The 23352-nt window shown below is 44.9% G+C and overlaps 1 protein-coding gene across 2 annotated transcripts in view; it reads right to left on the reverse strand.

Moving 5' to 3' along the window:
- The window catches only part of ANKRD10 (ankyrin repeat domain 10), a 32907-nt gene that overhangs the window by 8999 nt on the left and 556 nt on the right, over nt 1-23352 (reverse strand). Inside the window, exons 1-4 of one of the 2 annotated variants that reach the window (XM_025441290.3) lie at nt 22527-22661; nt 20514-20666; nt 15894-15985; nt 4257-4492 (exon numbers count right to left, since the gene is read on the reverse strand). In XM_025441290.3, coding sequence (XP_025297075.1) covers nt 4257-4492; nt 15894-15985; nt 20514-20666; nt 22527-22601 — 556 coding nt within the window. In that variant the 5' untranslated portion in view covers nt 22602-22661. Of the gene's footprint in view, nt 1-4256; nt 4493-15893; nt 15986-20513; nt 20667-22526; nt 22662-23352 lie in introns of those variants that run through there. The other variant, XM_025441289.3, reaches the window with a different exon arrangement.

The raw sequence follows: 23352 nt of genomic DNA on the forward strand, positions 1-23352 counted from the left end.
GCAAGTGCTGACCACAACCCTGGAGGGAGGTGGCCAGGGGCCCCAAGTATGCTGACCACTGAAGAAGTCCTCAGTTCCCCTCCAGAAGAGCCGGGAAGGAAATGCCTCCTGGTGGCTTCCCACTGGACTTAATTAGTCAGAACTATTCTTTACTCCACTTATAAAGCACATTTTACCCAAATCACTTTTTAAAGATTCTATTAAAATCAAAGCAGTACCTAAGGCCAGAGTGAAGGCGGTTTCTACCATGAGGTGACCTTTCATAGGACTTGAACTCAGGCCACGGCCCAAGTGCAGCAGGCCTGTGGGTGGGGCACTGGGGATGCCAAGGGCACAGAGCAGCAGCTGTTCTGTTCTGGAGACACAAGAGGGGAGGGGCATACGATGGCTGACTCCCACCACAGCTGTGACACTGCTGAGGACTCAAGTTTGAAACCAAGCCAACAGTGGAAATTGAAGAAAGTGCTTGGTTCTTAAGTGTGATTCATTCAGATTCAGAGTGACATGGTGCTAAATCTTCAGGGACTGAGACAAAGCAATGTTATTCCCATGCAGTGTCCTCTTAATCCGGACAAATAGTTAAAACCATTTACTGTACCCAAAGTCAAAGTCACGTGTGTGTAACACACGGAATTAAACTAGAAGGAACTAAATTAGACACTTACTGCTGGGAGGCCCTGGATTTCCTGAATCTCATTCTCTACTTCGATGTATCAGTTAACAGGAGTCTCCCTCCTCCTAGGTCAAGGGTGGTCAGGACCGATAGTGCAATACATACAGAAAGTGGAGATTCTTTAACAAGAAGTTCATTCTAGGGAAAAGTGTGCTGAGAAACGCCTCACTGCTAATTTCAAACTGAGTCATGCTGCAGACAGCTTTCCTAAAAGGTGTTTTTAGGAATTAAATACCTATGCAATATGTATGAGTCTCTAATATCACTAATACACCTACTTGAATAAGAAAACCGTGACATCAATCTAACAAGAGCCCTGGTGTCGACACAGCCTGCTTCCCTACAGCAACTGTTTCCAATGACAAACTAGGTTTCTGGCTCAGCCTGTAGCTCACACTACCTCTCCCCACTCAAGACTCAGGGGCTGCCCCCGAGACAATTCCTGATTACACGAGTGAGCTCTATCTCACGGATGGGACCGGCGTTCCTCCCTCATCCTCCCTGGTAATTTGGACGAGTTTCCAAGGACCACAGACATACAGTAACTGCACTGTGACTCACACCTGAACCGTCACAGGACAGCCATCACCCAGAGACAAGTCATTCCGATTCGAGCAAACGGTTGATATGTGGGGTGGAGAGGGGGCCAGATGAACAAAACCCCATCTTATGCCAAATCATCTTTAATCAAAATCAACCGCTTAAGTAACATCTGGATTTTACTTGATGCTTGAGTTCACGGCCACACAGACTAGTCTGCTCTGGCAGGAGCGGATAGGACACTGTTGTGAATGGTGGCACAAGGGCCTTTCAAGCAGGACCACACTTGTGGTACAGCCTTCTCCCACAGGGCAGCCTCCAGCCCAGCAGTACAGAGTGAAGCTGAGCTCTTTTCCAAGGGAAAATCATGCCAATTATCTTAAAATATTTGAAAATAGTTTACTGAAAGCAGAGACAGAGGCTACTTTCTGTGAAGAGCAGAAAACTTTCAGACTCGGGATTCCAATGTAAAAAAAGTTAAAAAATAAATTTCACAAGACACACTTTAAAAAGTTGGCTTAGCCAGAAAAACTTCTGGAAAGAACTGCTTTTGTGAACATAAATTGCACACTAAAAACACTAGTGTGACATTTTAAGTTGTACAGAGACAGGCTACATTTTCATTATTAAGGTCCAAGCCATGCATTGATACAGCCCAGACAGGATTCCTGACCCCTTGTACTGGGGAGGAAGGGAGAGACAATTTTAAACTCTTTTAAGTACTTTCATGTGTGAAGTTATTCAAAAGTATTTTATATGCATGTTATCAGGAAAAAAAATACTCTGGCATGAGAACCAAAAACTTACCTACAAAATGAGTAATTCAGAATTAGCAAAATCTTGGACTCACACATTTAAATAGCAAATCAAAATGAGATGCCAGAAATTAAGTGAAGGTGCACTACAGCAGTAGGTCTTGAAATGCATACTAGAACCCTATCCAAGAATGCAAGTAACAGGCAAACACAGCTTCCTTCAGAAAACTCAAGGCAGCTGGGGAAAATCCTGAGTAAGAGGTGACTGCCCCAACCCCCACTCATGGCCTAAGTATGTAATGGTAAAATGGAAAACACTTGCTTTCCACCAGAGGGAAGGAGCGGGCAGCGGTGGGCACCTGTCTGTGCTCACAAATATTAACTGACACACACGCACGCATGCTCCAGGGACCGTGCGGTCACCACCTCCAGTGAGGAGCCCGGATTTCTCACAGGCTCTGCATGTGGACAGAGCGAGTGAGCCTTGGGACTGCAGGACTTTAACACCAGGCTCTGGCTGCCTCCTCTTCTGACCTGGCACCAGGCTGAGCAGTGGGAACAGGCCATTTGGGAAAGCTGCACAGAAGTTTCATGGGCAAAACATCCATCTCTCATATGCTGGTCAACCAAAAGGAGTCCTTGTCTGGAGGGAGTAAAATCCCCTCAACCCCTACCTACCTGTAGGATTCTTCAAGCCCAATCTGTGTAGTAATAAGGTTGAGAAACTTAAATTCAAGTTTGAGGAATCCTTGGAAAGTCTTTTTTGGACACTTCAACACTGAGATATGGTCAACCCCACTGAACTGAAACCTTAGAGACTGGTTTTAAAACTTCTTTGGTACACTTCTGAGTCCTTCCTACACTACCAGGTAAGAATTTAAGATCTATGCTATAACACATGTGGACATGGTCACATGCAGGATTCCTACACGAAGGCACAGGGAAGATTCCAGATTAAACCAGGTGCCAAATGGACGAAAAGACACTATTTTTAAAAAGTAGATGCTCTTAAAGGGCTTTTAAAACACATTAGAAAGAAATATATTGGAACATGGTATGAATAACTGACGATGCTGAACAGTACTTCACCATCAAGGACACCCCTTCTGAAGGACAGACATACCTTCACGCTGTTTGTGCTTATGATCATTCTAGCACACACCATTATACGATTTATAAAGGTATAAATTTGGTAAACTATACTATATTTGACTTCATACATTCATTCCTACAAAAAAGTCACGAGTTTTTATAGTGACAAAGTATTTTAAAAAGTAGGTAACACAATTCTATCACCTTTATAGTAACAAGAACCCATTTTCATCCGGATGCAAATGTTAAACTGAAAAGGTACAGCACTGGAAAGAGGATAATGCTGACCCCCATGAAGTATGTACCAACCCCCATGAAGTGTGGTCACCTAAAACCTCCAGCTGCTCAGCTTTTCCTCATACTATCCTTGTGTAGCCGAGGGCACAACTTTGTACTTATGCTCAGCAAATCCTGTCTGCGCTTGTGATCTCACTCCCACCTCTCAGTGCCCCAGTCTACGTTTGCTCCGTGTTCTCATGAAGGGATTACTTCGTCTCAGGAGGTATCTTACATGCAGGTGTATTTTTTCTCTACACAAAGGGGACGTGTGTTTTCATCTGAGAGTGACTAGGTGACCCTGTTTGCAAACTCCGAAGTTATCTGAAGATAAGGTGGGAAAATACTTATCAATAACTTACCTTCGAGACTTATCCTCACGTCACACGGACACCCCAGGTCTCGCTGTGACACACACGCTATACTGGGGGTGTGGAGACCAGCTGAGGCCAGAGCACAGTGCATGTGGAGCAGCGTTGGCCAACCTCTCCCTGCCCAGACGTGAAACTGTGTTTTGCTACCAGACCAGCAATGTTATTATTCATAAGCTCGGGAACATTCACAGGAAACAAACAAAAATCAGGCACAGTGGCAGAATTTTTTAATAGTTATATTTCAAGCAGGTACAAGAAAATGAGAAAAATCTTCCTACTTCATGGCAGAAAAACCTGGGTGTGCAGTTATATACACACATTTCCATCTGAGCTGTCAACACGGCCCTCCTGGCCGCTCCCCTTTTGTTAAAGGGCCCATCTTCCAAGTGGCCATACGGGGAAAGTGCCACCACCACTGCACCAGGATCCTCCGGCACAGTACCCAAATGACGGTCTCATCTCGAAGGCGCCTCCAGCCGTAAAAGAGAGCACACGTTACAGAAAGGAGCAGAGTCCGCCCCCCTCCTGCCCACAAAGGTGTCTCACCTTCAGTTCTAGCCTTCTTTACTCCAAAGGGCTCTGGATCTTCCAAGCATCTCTTGCGATTTGCGCCAACACTAGTGTGATTAGGGAATATATTCTGATGGCCCCCATTTATGGTGCCATTATCATAGAAACGGCTCAGGTGACAATTCTGCAGGTTCAAGAGAAACTGGGTGCACTCTTGGAAACCCTGGGTTTGAGCAATGTCTGCTGCCGTCAGGCCACTGGCATTTCTCAGGCTGTGTGACACAAAAACACAGAATTACACCCCGCCGGCATCCTCGCCTGCTCTCTGCTCCTGCAGACCTGACTGACTATCTCAAGGGGATGGCAAGAGAATACAGATTTACAGCAGGTCTCCCTTACAGGGGAGCTCCTCATCCTGGCTGCATAACTAACTGTGCTCTTACGCACATCTCATTACTAAGCAAGATTCGGGAGATAGGCATTTAAAATCAACACACTAAACTTTAAAAAAGGAATCTTCCTGTTTAACTTCTCAAAATCATTTTTTAGGTGAGTCTGAAGAACTTAAGTTTACGCCAACTTCAGACTTAACCCGAAACTGAGGTCTATATTATCTGCATAATTGTAATAATCCATTCCTTTAGCTTGAGTAAAATCATAACAAACAAACATGTACTGAAATTGTCCATGGCATTCATGACAATCGGCTTCCTAGAAGCAGCGCACCGATAAGCCAGATTTGTGCTAACACGTGACACTGTAAGTGGAAGTTTAGGATGCCCTGACATGAAGATAACTGGATCATCGGACTGGAAGGCTGAGCAACTCAGTCTGTGTGTGTGTGTGTGTGTGTGTGTGTGTGTGTGTGTGTGTGTGTGTCTATGTTATGTTGTGTGCTGGCCCTCAGGAAAGCCTGCAGTGGTCGGACACCCTGGCTTTTTAGAGCATCTGCACAGATGTTACTTGAGCAGAGCCTCCTGACAGGGCCCTGGGGGCCCAGTACCCCATGATGGCCGGCCACTCTAACAGGTGATGGTTGGGGTCTCCTACGGCAGGAAGTGCCAGCAGAACGTGAAGTATTCCGACCACACGAATATGAAAGAACCATCGTACAACTCAATTAGGAAATAATAAAGGAACACAAGTGACTCCCTGTTGAAATTCCCCTGAAAGACAAGAAAAAATAGCCTGCCCTGAAGTCAGTCTGCAAACCAGTGAAAGAGACAGACAGGCTGATACACTGAGAACGCAAGCACCAGACAGGGGCTGGCTCTTGTGCCTGCGCTGCCACGAGGCCACAGGCACAACCAACACAGGCCTTACAGCGTCACCGATAACCAATGCACAACGTGTGACGCTTGCTTCCCAGGCTGATGTTAATGCAAAAGCCACTTCAGAGTAAAAACCACACATTAGGGGGACACAGGGATTTCCTGTGAAGACAACAGTAAGCCCTATACTCCCATCTCTAGCCCACACACTCATAAAGCTCTATCCTCAGAAATGAAAAATCTGTGTTATTTGTGGATAATTGCTAAACTTGTCTCTTCTCTTTAAAGCGTGAGACAAATAAATATTATATATTCCAAAGAAAGAAAGGTGAAAGCCCAAACTCAGTTTGAGCAGATATAAAAGAAACCAGACTTGAGAATCCCAGAAATCAACAATATTTTTTTAAAAAAATATAAGGCAATTGTGTGCAGAACTAATGAGGACATTCTGATTTCACGGCTATGAATTCGGAGTATTCTTCTACAACTGGGCCTTATTTTTATTGTGCTGTATACATCAAATGGAAAGGAAATGTCAACGTTTGGGCAGAGTGAATTATATTAATTACATACATTTAAAATGATCATACACTTACAGTTTCTGAAATCATCATGCTATTGATATGCCAACACTAAACTAAGTTTTTGACTGGATGAGCTTTTTAAATGGTGTATTTCATCTTCAGGGGCTACCGCAAGGGTAGTTGTCCAGAATGATCTACTCTATCAAGAATGTGGACGGGATAATAGGTAGCCACATGAAAAAAAAAAAATCTAATTCTTCAAAATTTGGAAACATGAAGACCTGGAACACACACACAGTTTATAAAATGATCACTTCATACAGAAATACAGAGTTGGTCTCCAAAAGCAGAGGACACAGAACTAAGCTGACAGGGAACAGAAGTCTTTGGTAGATCAGAGAAGGATGATGAGCAGCACACACGGTTTAAACGGCATCCGCGGTCATAAAGGTCACCGAGGACAACAGAGAAGTTTAAGGAGCAGCCAATATTCTCAAGTCGTGGAAGATGAGAATTTCCAAAACACCCTCAATGCTTCACTTTCCATCCAGAAACAGCATGCCAGACTGGACTCGGATTATTTTTTTTAATTTTTTTTAAAATTTATTTATGATAGGCACACAGAGAGAGAGAGAGAGAGAGAGAGGCAGAGACACAGGCAGAGGGAGAAGCAGGCTCCATGCACAGGTAGCCCGACGTGGGATTCGATCCCGGGTCTCCAGGATCATGCCCTGGGCCAAAGGCAGGCGCTAAACCGCTGCGCCACCCAGGGATCCCCTGGACTCGGATTAGACTAACAAGTTTACTGTTTTCCCAAGGAAAGAGATCTTAAAGAAAAATAAGCAACAAACCAGTGCCAACATCTGGAGACTCTGTGGAGACTACAGGGCTGACCTGGGCTGCGTGCTGAAACCAGAGACAGGCCAAGTGAGGGCTCCCCCACCCATGTACACACACAACTGCACGATATGTTTCCATAGAGCATCAAGTATCATCTTCGAACCTAAACAAGAGAAGGACCTCAACTCATACCCCTTGCTCCCCAGTACAGCCCAAGCAAGGATGGACGGTCACGGGCCAGGCTGAATAGGTGCTGGTTCTGCACATACATTTGCAGGACGGGACAAGCCAAGAAGTGAGAGTGATCAAAAAGGGAGATCAAAACATTCTAGAAGGTGTAGGGGCAGAATCTGGGACACATGGTGGCTGTGGAAGAATTAACTGGGAGCTAATAACTGTGGCATTGTTCCTACGGTGTTACCAGAAATGGGGACACACACTATCTCTGCCCCCAGGAAGCTATGGGAGATTTTGACTTGAGCAGACCCTTGAACAATGATGGGCTGGGGGTACAAACCCCTGTGCAGTCACAAACCCACATGTAACTGCTCACTCCCCAAAACTTAAGTACTGAGAGCCTACTATCATCCAGAAGCAGCTTTACTGGTAATACAAAGAGTAACATACATTCTGTGTGCTATGTGTATTATATACTCTATGCTTACAATAAAGTCAGCTAGAGAAAAGAAAAATCACATCTATAGTATGTACTATATTTATATACATATATAAAAAAATCCACGTATGGATAGAGGTACACAGTTCAGACCCCCATTGTTAAAGGGTCAACCATACATTCCTTCTCTTGTCACTAAAGACTGAATGTACACAACATAGTTTAACAGCATTTATCCTCCTCTCAAGCAGAAGATCTCTTAATACCTGATTCTGGCACTCACCAACAAGACCCCCACTTATGTACCTTCATCGTCTACCCTGCCAAACATCCACTCCCTAATTCTCCTCTGCATACACTAGAGAATGGCTAAGTGGCTGCTCTGGAGCAGAATGCTCAATGCAAAAACTGTTCAATGCAGAAACTGGCTGGAAGGGTGCAATGGGGCGTACTTATCCCAGAGCAGGCACTTTCCCTATGAATGGCTGGACGCTAAGGACTGCAGACTCTCCAGGTCACACTTCCGCTCACAACTACTCAGGTCAGTCCTCTCAGCCTGAGAGCAATCTCGGACAACATGTAAACACTACAGCATGGCTACGTTACGGTGAAATTTCATTCGTGGACACTAAAATGAGAATTTTATATAATTTTAGCTTGTCACAAAATAATTATTCTTTTGATTTTTGTTCAACCCCTTTAAGGGGTAACCATCATTCTTAGTTTACGGGTCATAAAAAACCAAGCAGCAGATTGGGTCTGCTGAATAACACGTAACCAGTAGATGGTACTAACTCAATTTTTATTTTTTATTTATTTTATTTTTAAAAAGATTTTATTTATTCATGAGAGAGACACATAGAGAGAGGCAGAGACATAGGTGAAGGGAGCCTGATGCAGGATTCGATCCCAGAACTCCGGGATCATGACCTGAGCCAAAAAGCACATGCTCAACCACTGAGACACCCAGGCGTCCCTCGTCCTCAATTTTTATGAAACTTATCTGTCCATAGGTTCCTCAAAGCTGTTTTTCCAGAAACTTTACTTACTACTTAATTCAAAAAAACAACTTTTAACAAGTCACCAAACCCACTACGTCATAGAATATTACATACCAAGACAACCATCTATAGTGAACTTTAGCCCCGAAAGCACGTGGAAATGAGTGAGACAGATGGTGGTGGTCTCCGCTCCACTTGGGTGTTTTCTGCTGAATGTCCTGGGTCCCACAAGCAGGGAATGTTTACTGAGATCAAGGTGAATATGACCTGTAGAAGTCTGGATTCCTCAAGCCCCTTATAGTTTAATAAGCAGAGGAGACTTGCAAGCGTATCAGAGCAGCTCAAACTCATGTGGGTTTCCAAGTCAAAGACTAGAATAAAGAATCATTACGTGGACTCGGTTTAAAACCTGAACTTCTGACAAAAGGGGGTTGAGGTCTTTTAATCCTTTTTTCACACATGCTTTTCCTACTTGTTCGAGTGTGCTTCAATTTTGATGTTTGAAGAGCTGACACAGTAATCCTGGTGAAAATATACCATCAACTTATTAAGCCTTAAAGTTTTGTGTTCCAAGTTGAAATAGATATTAACACTAAGCTCCCCCTTACCTTCCTGTCAGTGGCAGTAGCTCAGGGGTGTGACCGCAGGCTGGCAGGGGGCAGGGCAGCTCCCCATTCCAGTGGTGCTCTGGGTCTGCCATGGCACTTTTTCTGTTTATTTATTTATTTGTAAAGATTTACTTATCTTAGAGTGTGCAGGAAGGGCAGAAGGAGAGAACCCCTGCTGAGCAGAGCCCAATGTGGGGCTTGATCTCAGGACCCATGAGTCACAACCTGAGCTGAAAGCAAGAGTTGGGTCACTCAGCGGGCTACACCACCCAGGCGCCCCTGGCACAGTACTTTCTAAAGAGCCAAGGTTTCACCCTTTGGTCCGTGGCCTTGATCACTATGCTCAGTGCTCCCATCAAGCTTAGGTATAGTGTCAGCACAAATGTCGATCTTAGCTGCAGTCTCCACACACTAGGCCAAAGTCCAAGTTTTAAAGTATCTGAAAGAAATTATTCAAAAGTACTCTGAAAACGTATTTTGCATGAAAACTGGGGCAGTAATGACAGCATATATGTTTAGCCTAATTAAAAAAAAAGTATACTTTTAAACTTAGCATCTTCAGTGTGATGTACATTGGTGAATGCAGACTATGCATGACCCAAAATTCACCTCTGTCCATTTCGGAAGATGAGAACCCTGTGGATGTGCTATGAGGTCATTTCTAAAAGCTCTCCGTTCACTGGCTCTGATATCCAGCTGAAAATAATCTTTGAAACTGGGCAGGACTTAAAAATTAGACATCAATCAACAGGATGTTCAAAATTGGGTCTAGTTTGTTGAACTTTCAAAAAAAAAAAACAGTCTTCAAAAAAAAAAAGCTGACAGGATCAGATTTTTAGGCTGCTGAGACTGCTGCTGGTGCTGGCACCTGTGGATTCTAGTTTCTATAACACTCAGGGTGACTGTGAAAGTGATCTCGAGCAGGCCACCCATGTCTTCCTGGGGGACCCCAATATTCTTTCCAAAGAGGAATATGGAAATACAGAAGACTTCTAATAATCTCACTGTGAATTATTTTTTCTGCTCAATAAATGGCAAAGAAACTTTGTTTTTAAGCTTCACTGAAGCTAAAGTGTAAACACCGGGTTACCGTATTATCTGTCATAAAGTTCTGAAGAAGGTATTAAAGTGTCTTGTACTGAAAAGCACTTGAAGACAAAAGCCTACTCTGTGGCCACCTAGTCCTCCATCTATTTTTCCACTTACAGTGTCACGTCCCTGCAACAGATGAGAAGCCGTTCTAGTAGGAACAGTTTTTTCTTTAATTTGAAAAACCACGGATCAGGAAATAACTGAGACAATGTTTAGAATCTGAGTTGTCACATCACCTTCAGATGTTTTCTTTTTTGTTAATGCCATGTGACAATAAAGAGATAACCACAATTTTTATATAAATAATAGTTCTGTTAAAATTCTGATCTCAACTTAACTATTGTTAGTTACAATAAAAGGTAGATATCTTAAATTAGGGTAAGCAAAGCATGCAAATCTAAAGAATCTATATCTGAATTCCTAGATTAGCATTAAAACCAATCACCGCAACAAATACCTCAACAGTATGCCTCGTGTGAAGAAAGGAAGCCATACTGAGCATTCAATGCCACAACCGTAAGGTTTTCGGAGAAGCACCTGTGGCAGTCTCAGCAGTTTCTATATGGAATGCTCCCCCTTTCTAGGATTACTTGAAAAAATCAAGTCAATTCGAATTACGTAGCTGTAAGACATTGACACGTGTAGGTTTTACAGATTCAGAATCTTCTCTGTGATTTAAAACGGGCAATGGTTCAGAACACAGGACACTGAAATAATAAGGGATCACATATTCGCAGGCAACATTTGGATTACAAATACATATACACACGTGGGCTGCAAGGCACAGTCACTGAGTGTGAGCGACTGTCACATGACTGCCCTGACCGGGAGCTGAAGCTCCACAACACTGCCTTTTCCAATCACCTCCAGCCACTTTCAGCATGAAGCCAATCGAAATATGCCAATTTTTCATCAAAACTTTAACAGTATGGACTAAAAACCATTCACTCACGATTCTGGTTACTTTAAAATTTGGTATGCTGTATCTCAAATACATTAGTAACTATTCCTAGATGGAAATAAGCAAATACATGGAATCGTTAAAAAAAAAAAAAAAAGATAAAAAAAAAATCACTAAATGTCCATTTGTACAGACAACATTAGCAAACATCTAAAATTTCTTCAGTAAAAGAAAAACGTGTATTTTTAACCCTTTGGTATCCAAACTCTTTAATTATGAAGACTTTCTTAAATACAGTCTTCAGGTAACAAGAGGAAGAAACTATTTTTTCAAGTATTTACCTGAATAAATTTGGTGCCAAGTTTTCATTTCAAGGTCAACATTACTGAGGATAGTTTTACACTGTAACTGAACCTCAATTATGTTTGCATACATTAAAATATAAGAGCATCATTCATAGAGTCCAGTAAAATGCTTCATGTGTTCCCACTATAATTTAGCAAAGGAAAAAGATATTTGGATCTGGAAATCATTGGCTATTTGAAAGCAGTCATTAAACAATTATCAGAATCTAGGTTATTCAAGGTGTTGTGAAACAAATAAAAATTCTAAACGAAGTATGTCAACAACTTTAGAGGACCGTCACTCCACCCCTGCTCCTTGTCTGGCAGGCAGAAGGACCTTCAGAGCCATCTCAGAAAGTAAGTAGTTCCTCCACCAGGCCGGCAGCTCTTCAATGAAAGGGAGAAAGAGTCAGCCAACAGCAGGATCAGACAAGTCAGCCAGAGTGACAATGTGGTAAGGGAGGGAGACTAGGCAGGGAGGAGGGCAGGAGGCAGAGGACCCCAAATCAGAAACTAATTCAGAGTTATGATTCTAATAAATTCATAGACTCCTACTATTCAGGGCAAACAGGTGAACCAATGAAAAGAAACCACAAATTTCAAATATGAATGAACAGCCAACTATGTAAGCCTGGGCTAGATTTTGCCCCAGGCAGCAGTTACAATCAAACCTCTGACACAAACATGAAATATGCTCATGGCACGTATGTGCCCTAACAGGAATTCCGCTTCCAGACAGGGCTCTCTGGGCGAGCACACGAGGCTGGGACATAAATGTGATCCCCCATTACAAATCAAACTAAAATGAACTCAATTTCAATTAAGAATGTCTAAAAGTTCAGTAGTCTATATGGTTTTGCAGCATTAAAACAAAATCTATTAAGATAACATTTTAGACTTTTGTGACTTCAGCCAACTATGCCTATTTTCTAAATTAGGCAAGAAGGATTTTTCTTGAGTGACTCACCGAACTTGCTTACATAAGGCTAGTGATGCTTCTCTGGGTATCTGATGACCACAGTTCTTGGGATCAGAATGATGAAGCTAGAATATGTTGCCCATGTGAAGATCTGGTCACCACGGAATTAGGGGCTTCTACAGAAATGCTCTGCTCTCGGAAGCGAGGACACTCTGTCGTGACCTAATTAAATGCTAGCACCCGTGTGACGTGGCACAGAATGGGCCAGCAAATCTGCCCAAAGTCCAAGCAATTCTAGTTTCACTCTCAATCCCGCCAAATCCGTTCCTTTCTACTCAGAGGCAGAAAAAAAGGCTATATTTCAATATCTGGTTGACACAGTAACGTCCCCCACTTTGCCTCTCAAGAAAACAAAGTAACCAAGGTTAACTGGTGCCAAAATACTGAAAGTGAAGAGAGTAGTAATTAAAGGCTCAAAACCTGGTTTACAACTTCAGTAATCAAAGGGTCTTAATTATCAGCAGGTAGTTCAGTGCTCAAGTCTTTCTTCAAAATCACAGGAAGACTTGATCTTACATTGCTACTGATTCCATTATCAGAAAGAAAAGAGGCAGTGGTGGTTTACATGTTAGTACGTGCCTCTCGGATGAAAACCCTTCAGGGCGAGCAGTACTCAGGGAGTGGCTACAACGGAAGAATTGTCATACAAGCAATACCTCACTTAAGAGAACTCCATACCTGCCATACTTGAGAAGAGTCTGCAGAAGTTCAGGGAATTTAAAGTATGCAAACATTTAACTTGGTCACAGAATTAGTACTTAATCCTATGTATTTTTACTTTTGGATGTAAACAATGGCAAATGATGACCACTGTTATAAGCCAGAAACAAAAACCTCATGAGAAAAAGAAAACTTGGCACCAAGACTCAAGATGTAAAAGGGAAGGAAAAAAAAAAAAAAAAAAAAAAACTCCATCAACATACTCACGTGTGGTGCTAGAAAATGTTATACACGGTGCCCAGCGGCTGACATGCGTTATCGTACAGACGCGGCCTATATTGACAAGTGAGTTACACAACAAACCATTCTAGCCACAGATGCGGGGTACACTTGCCCTCATCATTATCTACCCAGTGACCAAAAAAGCAGCAACTTAAGATTTTGGTCATTTTATGCAGCTGATACAAAAAAAAAAAAAAGGTAGGAATTAATAACAAAATTAATCACCACCACCAAGTGTGACAAAATACTGATACAAGACAGCTTGCAATCTCTTCACAGGAAAAGGAAAAGTTTATATTATTGCATGTAATATGAAGAATCAGTAATCTGGCCCATTCTGAACTGGAAAAAACATAAATCACTTTGGGTAAGTAAATTTATACCGTGACCCTTGAACCTCTTAAAAAAACAAAACAACAGGAAGGCAGGTTACTTGCTAGGACTACCCTTTACCATATGAGCAGTGTTACAGCAAACAAGGGAGATCTATGTACCATTAATTTGGGGGACTCAAACTATTATCTGTTTGTAGGCTAAAAGTGTTAAACTATAAAAATGTGCAGAACAAATAGATATCAAAAAGTAATTTATAAATTAGCTTCTCAGCAAAACTGGCAATTTCTCCAGATGCGAAAACTAAATAACCACATATACAATTGATTCTCAATGCTCTGTCTCCAGGCCAAAGACCTAGAATTTTAAGAACCACTTTTGGGTAGGTGGCTCAGGGTGAACACTTCTTCTAAAAAAACATCTGAAGGTTCAGGCCAGGGAAATCACCATAATGCAGGGTCTCGAGGGGGTGGCTCTTATACTGAGGAAAAACAGACTGGCACTCGAGGCCTAGCTCAGTCACACTTGGTGGGAAAAAGACACTTGAGGGCCCTGTAACCAAGGACAGAATTGTAAATAAAAGGTTCTCATTTTAGAAAGACACCTATTAAAAAAAGGACATAGAGGTCAATATTTATTGGCTCAAAGGATTAAGCTATTCATTGAAATGAAGAGAACTAACATCTTAGTAATAAAATGTTCAGGACCAATTAGACTATTGCTTAGAAAAGTCATTAAAAAGGTCAACTTCTAATTATTATTTCAATAAATGACAAGCAATTTGATCATTGATTTTAATATGACTCTGTATTTCATAATCAAAGCTTCTGTTATGAAAATCAAAGATTGGAGTTTTTAATCTAAACACAGCTAAGAAAACTGCATATAGAACTTCAGTTTGAAGCAATCCATTGAGAATCAACTCAAATTGTGTAACATATATTTGCATTATCCATTGTTTTTACATTACCTGAAGTCATAACTACATATGAAGTCACAAAGTGCCCTGCAATGTAACAGTTAATACAGGGCATACTTACAATACTAAATTTCTATGGAAGTAAAAGATCCAAGCCCAAACCAATGACTTAACAATATAACACTTAATGAAACAGAAGCTAAGATCCTAGGAGCCAAATGACAGCCCCTGGTATTAGGCCTTGCATTAATTAACCTATATGGTTTTGCTATCCAGGATCTATTTTCAATAGACTTATTATAACACAGAGTCAAAACAATGAAGTGGAAACCAAAGGGTTAAACTAAGTTAGTTTTGTGGGTTTATTTCTCCCAAAGTCTAGATTTTCACAATTCCAATTAGAATAAAGTGCTTTGTAATTAATTTTTATGAAATAGTCACGACACTTAAAACAAAAAAGCTGACATTGTAGTTATTTTGGTTATTACAGCTCTATAGCTTACACTCAACATTTAAGGGTGAAAACCGCATCCATTTTGTTAATGCTGTGAACTGCAGAAGAAAAATGTTTATAATATAAATCTTTAAGAGAAAGTTAATACAAATGAATTTAACACCTAAAATAAACGTTTACTGCCAAGGCTAGCTAATGACTTTTGCATTAAGACCACATCTTTAAATTAATACACTTAGATACTAATACTGTTCTATCAAACCACCAATAAACTAGATAAGATTACAAAAATGTCACCAGTATGAAGAGCTCTGAGTCTGAAGTCTTTAATGTATATGGTTCCACTTTACAAGAAGTTATAAATTAAAAGTAAAATAGGCTTTACTGCACACTGTTCTCACATCTGCTGGAAAATGAGAAAATCACCACTTAGAAAAGCTAAGTGTTTGCAAGAATTTGGGGACCAGAGAGGCCTGAAAAGATGTTCTAACCCAATCCAAGGGCCTCATTTTAAAGTTAACACTGGCAAAATAAGTCTGAGGACTTGCCCATGGTGACACAACTAGTTAGTGGCAAAGTCAACAAATGCCAGGTTCCAAGCTCAATTAGTTTAACTGCTCTTTCTATCCTCACCTGCTGTCATGGCAACAATCCTGTTGCTGCCAGGATGAAGCTCCCTCCGCTAGCAAAACCTTGCCCACTAATGCCAACTGATCTATAAAAAGCAAAGTTACACTGCTACTAGAAACACAAACTTGAGGACTGCTACTTGCTCTCAGTACATGCTGTCTATAATAAGCACAGTGCCCTGACTAGCTCTCTGGTGGAGGAATAAGTGAAGGCACTTACTCGATGTGAGCCCCATTGGCCACCAGGGCACTGACGCAGTCCAGGCTCCCAGAGCGAGCCGCCTTGTGAATGGGGGTCTCGCCCTCACAGTCCTGCAACAACAGAAGGCACACACAGCATATCAGATCTAACAAGACTGACATTTTCAAGGTAAACAATTGACACGGACCATGCACCTCGTTCTTCCTTGAGACAAAACAACACAGCAAGTCAAATTTAAAGAACACCACACAGAAATATAGCTAGAGAGATGCTGGAGGGAAAATAAAAGCAGGCCACAAAAAGGGCATGTTTTCCTGAATTCCTAGGTCAAGAACAAAGAGTTGTGGGGCCTCTCCAGCAGGGATAGCATGCACACTCCACATGGAAGTCAAGAAATCACTTTATGCTGATCTCAGCACAAATGTGTTGTACTTAAAACCCAAAACAATTATCCTCTAACAGGATAAAAAGAAAAAAGCAAGCAAGGCCAAGGAACAGCACACACCATCACACACCTGGTCTGGTCTACCTACATGTGTCCACATCCGCCACAGGGCTAGCCTGAGCTGGGACAGCACCAGTGGCCCCCTGCGCCCCAATTACAACTATACTTTAGACAAGGAGGGTTATGGTAAAAGGGTCAGGAATGATGAGGAAGAGGACCCGGGACCACACACAGCCTACTTCGTCCAAAGACCCCGAGAAAGGCTGCCTCCGTCTGAGTGGGGCTTGTGCTTCAGAATAATGCTGAGAAAGCAGAGAAAGTGAGCCAACTCTGGGAGTGACAGTGAAGGAGATGAATGAGTTTGCACTGTATGAATGGGGAAGAACCTGAAATATGATTTCATTCACAGGCTCTCTGGTTCGCAAGACGGAAAGACAGATACAGTAATCAAGAGAAGGATGCGGTTTCTGCTAGAAACAATGATGCAGGGCCTCCTGCCTGACCAAGCAGCACAGCTACGGAGTCCTCACACTTTACCATCCCTGGAAGCCAAACCTGGCAGCAGACCACTACCCGTAACTGAGGGAGGAGTGGCTGTGTTCTGGGCGTGGCACCCAGAGACAAGCTCATTCAGAAACTGGGACACAGCCGAGCTCCCTCCCCACTGCTCCTGGCCTGTACTTCCACAGGAATCCTGGGGTGCAGCCCAAAGTGAAGAGTGCTAGCTTCTACAACCAAATGTAACCTGAGAGACTCCAGTGTGTCACGGAGAGAAAAGTATAAACACTGATTTAAAGTGAGCTCAAAGGTGATGGAAAGTTCTACACAGAATAAGCCTATTTCCAAAGAAAGAAACACAGAATTCCATGTGGCTACCCAGGGAGCCATTAAGTGAAGTCAGATTTTTTTTTAAAAGGGTATTTTATTTGGGGAGAGGGGGCGCAAGCATGAGGAGGGTGGAGGCCAGAGGGAGAAGCAGGCTCCCCGCTGAGCAGGGAGCCTGAACCAAAACTGGATCCTGGGACTGGGATCTGGGACTCGATCCCAGGACTGTGGATCATGACCCGAGCTGAAGTTAGACACTTCACCCACGGAGCCACCCAGGTGCCCCTCAGATTCTTAACAAAACCTACCCCCAAACTCCCAAAAAGATGGGGAGAGGGAGACAGGAAGTAGGTACAACTGCAGGTAAGTACTTCCAGGAGGATGGCATGAAGACTTAGGGGAGGTGGTCCCGCTCTGAACTCCCCCCCCCCCCACTAGGAAAACAAAAGAGGTTTTTGGAGCAAGGACAAGTAAAGTTTGCTCTATTACTCCAAGAAGATGGTGGGACAGAGGATGAAGCAAACTAGCTCCAGAACTGCTTCCCCCAGGATACCCCCAAGCCAGGAAGGGAAGAACAGTCAAAAACACTCAGCCCCTGGGATCCCTGGGTGGCTCAGTGGTTTAGTGCCTGCCTTCAGCCCAGGGCGTGATCCTGGAGTCCTGGGGTTGAGGCCCACATCGGGCTCCCTGCATGGAGGCTGCTTCTCTCTCTGCCTGTGTCTCTGCTTCTCTGTCTCTCATGAATAAATAAATCTTAAAAAACAAAAAACAAAAACACTCAGCCCAGACAGTTCGAGGAGCAACCATCATAAGTTCCTTAGGCCTCAGGCTCAGACAAGTCACATTCCAAAAATATCAAATATTCTGGAGTATGATTCCAGAACTATTGTGGGCAAAGTGAGTAATGAGGGGAAGTGGGAGCCGGAGACTACGAGTCACCTTGAATTGCAAATAAAGAAAAGTCCAGTTCTGATCCAGTTACGAGACATCAAGGATGGTACTGAATGCTAATGAAATTCTAGAACAGCAGTGAATAGATAGCCTACAGATCCTTACACAACGTGATGCCCATGTCGTCGTCATAGGTGGATCTAGAAGAAATCCCCTGGAGTCGGAATGCCCCTGTCCCTAGGGACATGGAGCCTCTGCACCACACATGAATCACCCCCTGGCGCCGGTCTGTAGGCGCAAACACAGTCTCCGTGAGGTTTGAGGAGGATCCCGACAGCCGATAACTAAGGTGCCAGAAAATGGACATGAACAAGACAGGAGAAAGAAGAAATGTCATGGCAGCTCTGGGAGCATGGCCGGACTTAGGAAATCCTGGTTCTGGGTCTCTAACAGTTTATGTGGGAGACGAGACACGCTCCAGCTCAGGATGAGTCAACAGTTGGGAGGCTGCTATGACCTCTGAGGCCACTGGTGCCTGTCCCCTACATGGTGACAGCTGATACTCAGACCATAGCCCCACCCATGATAGCATAGCAGAGACCCTTTCAGGAACCATGCTGGGACACCCAGTGACCTCAGGTGACAGTCTCGGGCATGAGAAGGTGGGGGCCTGGGGGACTCCTGCCCTGGGAGCAGAGTGCAGAGGGTCCCCACACAGTACTCTCTAGAGCAGCAGCCCCTCATCCAGGCCAGACAGGACTGCTACAATGAAAAAGAGCTCCTAGAATTAAACGGTCTGAGAGGCAGTGCTACAGGATTTCTTTGGACCTCTACAAATTAGGGGCTACATAAAAGCTGAATGAAAACCAACAGAGGGGTGCCTGGGGAGCTCAGTCAGTGAATGTCTGCCTTCGATTCAGGGCATGATCTCAGGGTCCCGGGATCATCCCATCCAGCTCCCTGCTCAGTGGGGAGTCTGCTTCTCCCTCTGCCCCTCCTCCCACTTGTGCTCATCTGCTCTCTCTCAAATAAATCAAACCTTAAAAAAGAAAATCAATATTCTAAAGTTTCGTATATTTTTTTGAAGATTTTATTTATTTATTCACGAAAGATGCAGAGACAGGCAGAGGAGATGCAGGCTTCCCACAGGGAGCCTGATGCAGGACTCCATCCCAGGACCCCTCAGGTCACGACCTGAGCCAAAGGCAGATGCTCAACTGCTGGGCCACCCAGATGTCCCTGAAGTTCCATATTAATTATTAATCACTCCCACTCAAGGATTATCCATTTTTCATTAATAAGGAGATTGACTGAAAGCACAAGCCCCAGGCCAGGGAAAGGAGGTAGAGCATGGCCCCCCCCCATCACCCCCAGGTGTCCTGCTAGGAGACCTGGAGCAGAGAAGGCAGCACCAGGAACGGACAGGTGGAGACAGGCATGCCTGATGCAACAATGGTATGGGGCTGAAACCTCTGAACACACAGATAAAAGCAACACGCACTGTCATTCACTGTTCCCCTGAGCTCTGTTCTAAACTGCTGCTACAAACACCTGTCCGCCAATTCCAGCCTTGTGCGTGCAAAGTTGAGCTACCTGTGAGAGGGGCTCACAAGTTGTTATACCTACTTATCAGCAACGGAGGAGTCTTGGGAAAGACAGCAAAGCAGAGAGGAAATCAGAATTGTTTTGCACATGGTATGCCCTTGAAGATTATTGCAAGAAAAAGCATATAAAAACAGAATAGAGAGAAAGAACAGAACGGAGAAAGCATAAAGGCATCCCTACAAAGCCCTAGGCACAAGCCCCTAGACAGATCCACCCTCAGGGCAGGGTCTCCGCCCCGGACCCCAGGGTCAGACTGTCCAGAGTCATCTACACCCACACAGGAGTCCTCAGTAAGCGAAACTTTCTCCTGGAGGTTTTTTTTTTTTTTTTTTTGAGGAAGTGAAAGGCATACAGAAAACACACTGAGAAACTGGCACGCCCACACTCGCACTCCTATCCCCTTCCACACAGAACCCCTGCTCTTTATCTGTGTCTGGCCAACAGGCCCAGGTCATCTCTGGAGCGTCACTAACTCATACTGGTCAGCCTAATGCTAACCGAACCATGCAGATGATTGAACAGCCAATCTCTCGCTAGCATGGACGTGCTCCACGGTTATGTGTGGAGATGACGCGGAGGCCACTGTGGGCAGGGGAGCCAAGAAACCTGGGCTCCAGGCCAGCCTCCTTCAGCTACCAGCTGTGACTGCGGGCACATCACCTTGGATGGCCGAGGAGCTTGGGAAGTCATGGAACAGGTGAAAGCACGGCTCTGTGAAGGGCCCATTATCCACAACTAAATAAACGTAAACCTCAGTCAGCCGAAAGGTGAAAGTATCAAACTCTAATTAAGGCCTCAATTTAAAACAACACCATGTAATTATAACGGAAAAAAGAAAATAAAGACCAAGTTAATCATCAGCACTCCCTTACCGGTTTGTTAATGCTGGCTCCTGCTTGAATCAACCAGATGAGACACTGGGGGTGTCCCCCAAATGCCGCGATGTGGGCCGGGGTCTGTGCATAGCGTGTAGTGGAGACGTCCAAAGTGGCCCCAGCTCTCACCAACTGGATTAGGCACTCCAGCTTTGAAAACGGCAGGAGGGAATGACACGTGTAAATGTCATATACTTTTATACACTACATAAACAATTCCAATGCTATGATGCAGGTAAGTAGCATTTTTTGTGACCAAGCTTTTTTCTAAGGGAACAGTTAGAAGTCATTCCTTCGTGGTACAAATTTTAAATAGGTATTCAAAGGAGTACTTTCCTTGCCCTGGTAAAAAAAAAAAAGTTGGTACACAGCAAGTCAAAAAAACTGACACCACACAAATTTAAATATTGTTTTCCTACAACTGAAAAATCAGAATCAGTAAAGACTGCAATATTCAAAGACTTCTCTCAAAACTGCGTCTTGCCACTTTCAAGCACCTCTACAGAACAAAACCAAAGTGATTGGTAGTTTAAAAAGTCTGTGTAGCTATAGTACGCTCTTCAGAGACTATTTTGTGCAGTCTACACAACTGTGCTCTGCGCACCTTTACACACACAGCGTTCCAAGAAAACTTAGTCGAGGCCCATTCTCCAGATCCTGGTTTTAGGGACCACATATGCAGAGTGAGTGGCAGCACTCAAGTGTTGACACTCTGCGTGCTCCCCCCCACCCCCACCACCACCGGGGGAGGCCTACAGGGCATCTAAGCTCTGGACTCCTGGGGCACATAGGTGGGGCAGCAAGACTACACTCTGCAGCCAGGCACTGCAATTATCCTAACCTGGCTGGAGGAGCTCGGCACACTCCACTTACATTCTCCAAGTGCCCACAGAGCCAGGCGCTGTCCACAGACCTCACTTGGCCTCGTTTCCCCTCTCGAGGCTCACAGCTGTTAGTGGAAAAGCTCCAAGTGCCAACAATTCTCTTCCAGAGGACAGAGCTCAAATGATGAACAAATGGCCACACCCTAGTCTCACCCTAGGTCTCTTAGCCTCTGGTCAGCAATTTAAGCCTTCCTTGCATAGGAGGTCATGCAATCCACATTTGTGGGAAATGAGCTCTCACACTTGGGAATACACAGATTTCACACGGTGTCAGGTCTTCCAGGAACTACAATCTGGGAGTGACAGCTGATAAAGAGACACACAAAAAAAATAAAAATAAAAAAAAATAAAAAGAGAGAGACACACCTTTGGTGCGCATTTACATACGCCGTTATTAACAGACTGGATGAAAACTGAAAGTGCCAATACTAGTGATAAGTCAAACAGGTTTTGAATCAAAAGAAAAAAGAAAAACAAGGATAAATATCAGTGGGCATACCAAAACCTGTTACTTATTAAGACCAAGTATGAGCTATGTAGACTTAATAAATCTGTTACCTATGGGTTTGCTTTAGGAAACTGGGAAAAGTACTGCTCCATACACAGCTTGTAAAAAGCAAAGCGTAATGAAAATTTTAAATAATGTTTAGCTCTCAAGGAAAAATGAACCTCACGGAAGGTCAGGAAACGTGCACAGTTGGCACATTTCGAAGAACACTAGCTTGAAAGGTGGGAATGGTTGGTAACACGCTAACTGCCCAGTTGGCCCTTGCACAGGGCAGGCTTCCTCCAGGTACATCTGGTGTCCAAGGCTGACCTACCATCTCGGTGCCACAGAAACAAGAGGCTTCCAAAAAGTGAATTCAGGGGCTTTACACCTCACTGTAGGTAAAATCAAACAACCTGAAACCTCCCATGGTAAGCGTGCTGAAGCCGGTTATGGCTCTAATCCCTAGAGGTACCTGGAGGCACCTGGAGGCAGCCGGGTCCGCTAAATACTCTGAATGAGCACTGTAATGAGGTCTTAAGCGTTCGACAGCACGTGCCAGACTGTCCCACGATACTGTTATGCTCAACTGGACGACTAGGTCAACAGGGGAGCCTTTTCAAGACCAGCTGTCCTCACCTGTGGCGGGGCTGCCCGTCCCCAAAGCACACGAGAGCCAACATGTGGAGGACTCACGCTCTGAGTTACCCACATGACCGTGCCAGCACCCGGGGGCCAGGCGCGCAGGGCCGGGGAGCCGGGGAGCCGCGGAGCCAGACCCAGTCCTGGGGGCGGGGCGGGAGGTGGGGGCGCTCGCAGCCCCGCAGGCACGAACCGGACTCTCCCACTAGAGGCGGCGCCGCGCGCGGCTTCCCGAGACGACAGCACCGACTGAGCTAGATGCACAGCAGCAAGGGCATCCGGCTCTGCGAGGCCCCTTCTTTCCTCCGCCCCGGCCGCACCGTTTCACGGGGAGAGCGCTGCTCAACGTCCGTAAACGAGAACCAGTGTCCGCTGGGAGATGCAGCTGGGCCCTCGTCCTGGGACCGAATCCCTGGGGAGTGAGCGGAGCTCCCGAGGACGCGCCCTACCCTAACCCCGGAGGTCCGCCGCGGACACGCGCCCCCACCGCTCGCCCCACCCCCGCCCGCGCCCTGGCCTCCACCCGGGAGCCCGGCCCGCGGCGGGCAGTCGCCAGCGGCCTCCGCTAGGGGCGGCGCGCCCGCGAAGCCAGCCCGTTTGAAACTTGCGCCGCCGCACACGCGCCCGGGGCCCCTCGTGGGCCGTCGCCGCGGCCCCCGCCAGGACCCCGCCAGGACCCCGCCGCCCGTGCCGCCGCACATGCGCCCCAGGCCTCTCCTCGCTCGGGGCGCCCACCCCGCTTCCGCCCCGCGCTCCGCTCCCGGCACGCCCCGCGGCCCCCGCCAGGACCCCGCCGCCCGTGCCGCCGCACATGCGCCCCAGG

Source organism: Canis lupus, chromosome 22, assembly GCF_003254725.2.
Source record: "Canis lupus dingo isolate Sandy chromosome 22, ASM325472v2, whole genome shotgun sequence".
NCBI lineage: Eukaryota > Metazoa > Chordata > Mammalia > Carnivora > Canidae > Canis > Canis lupus.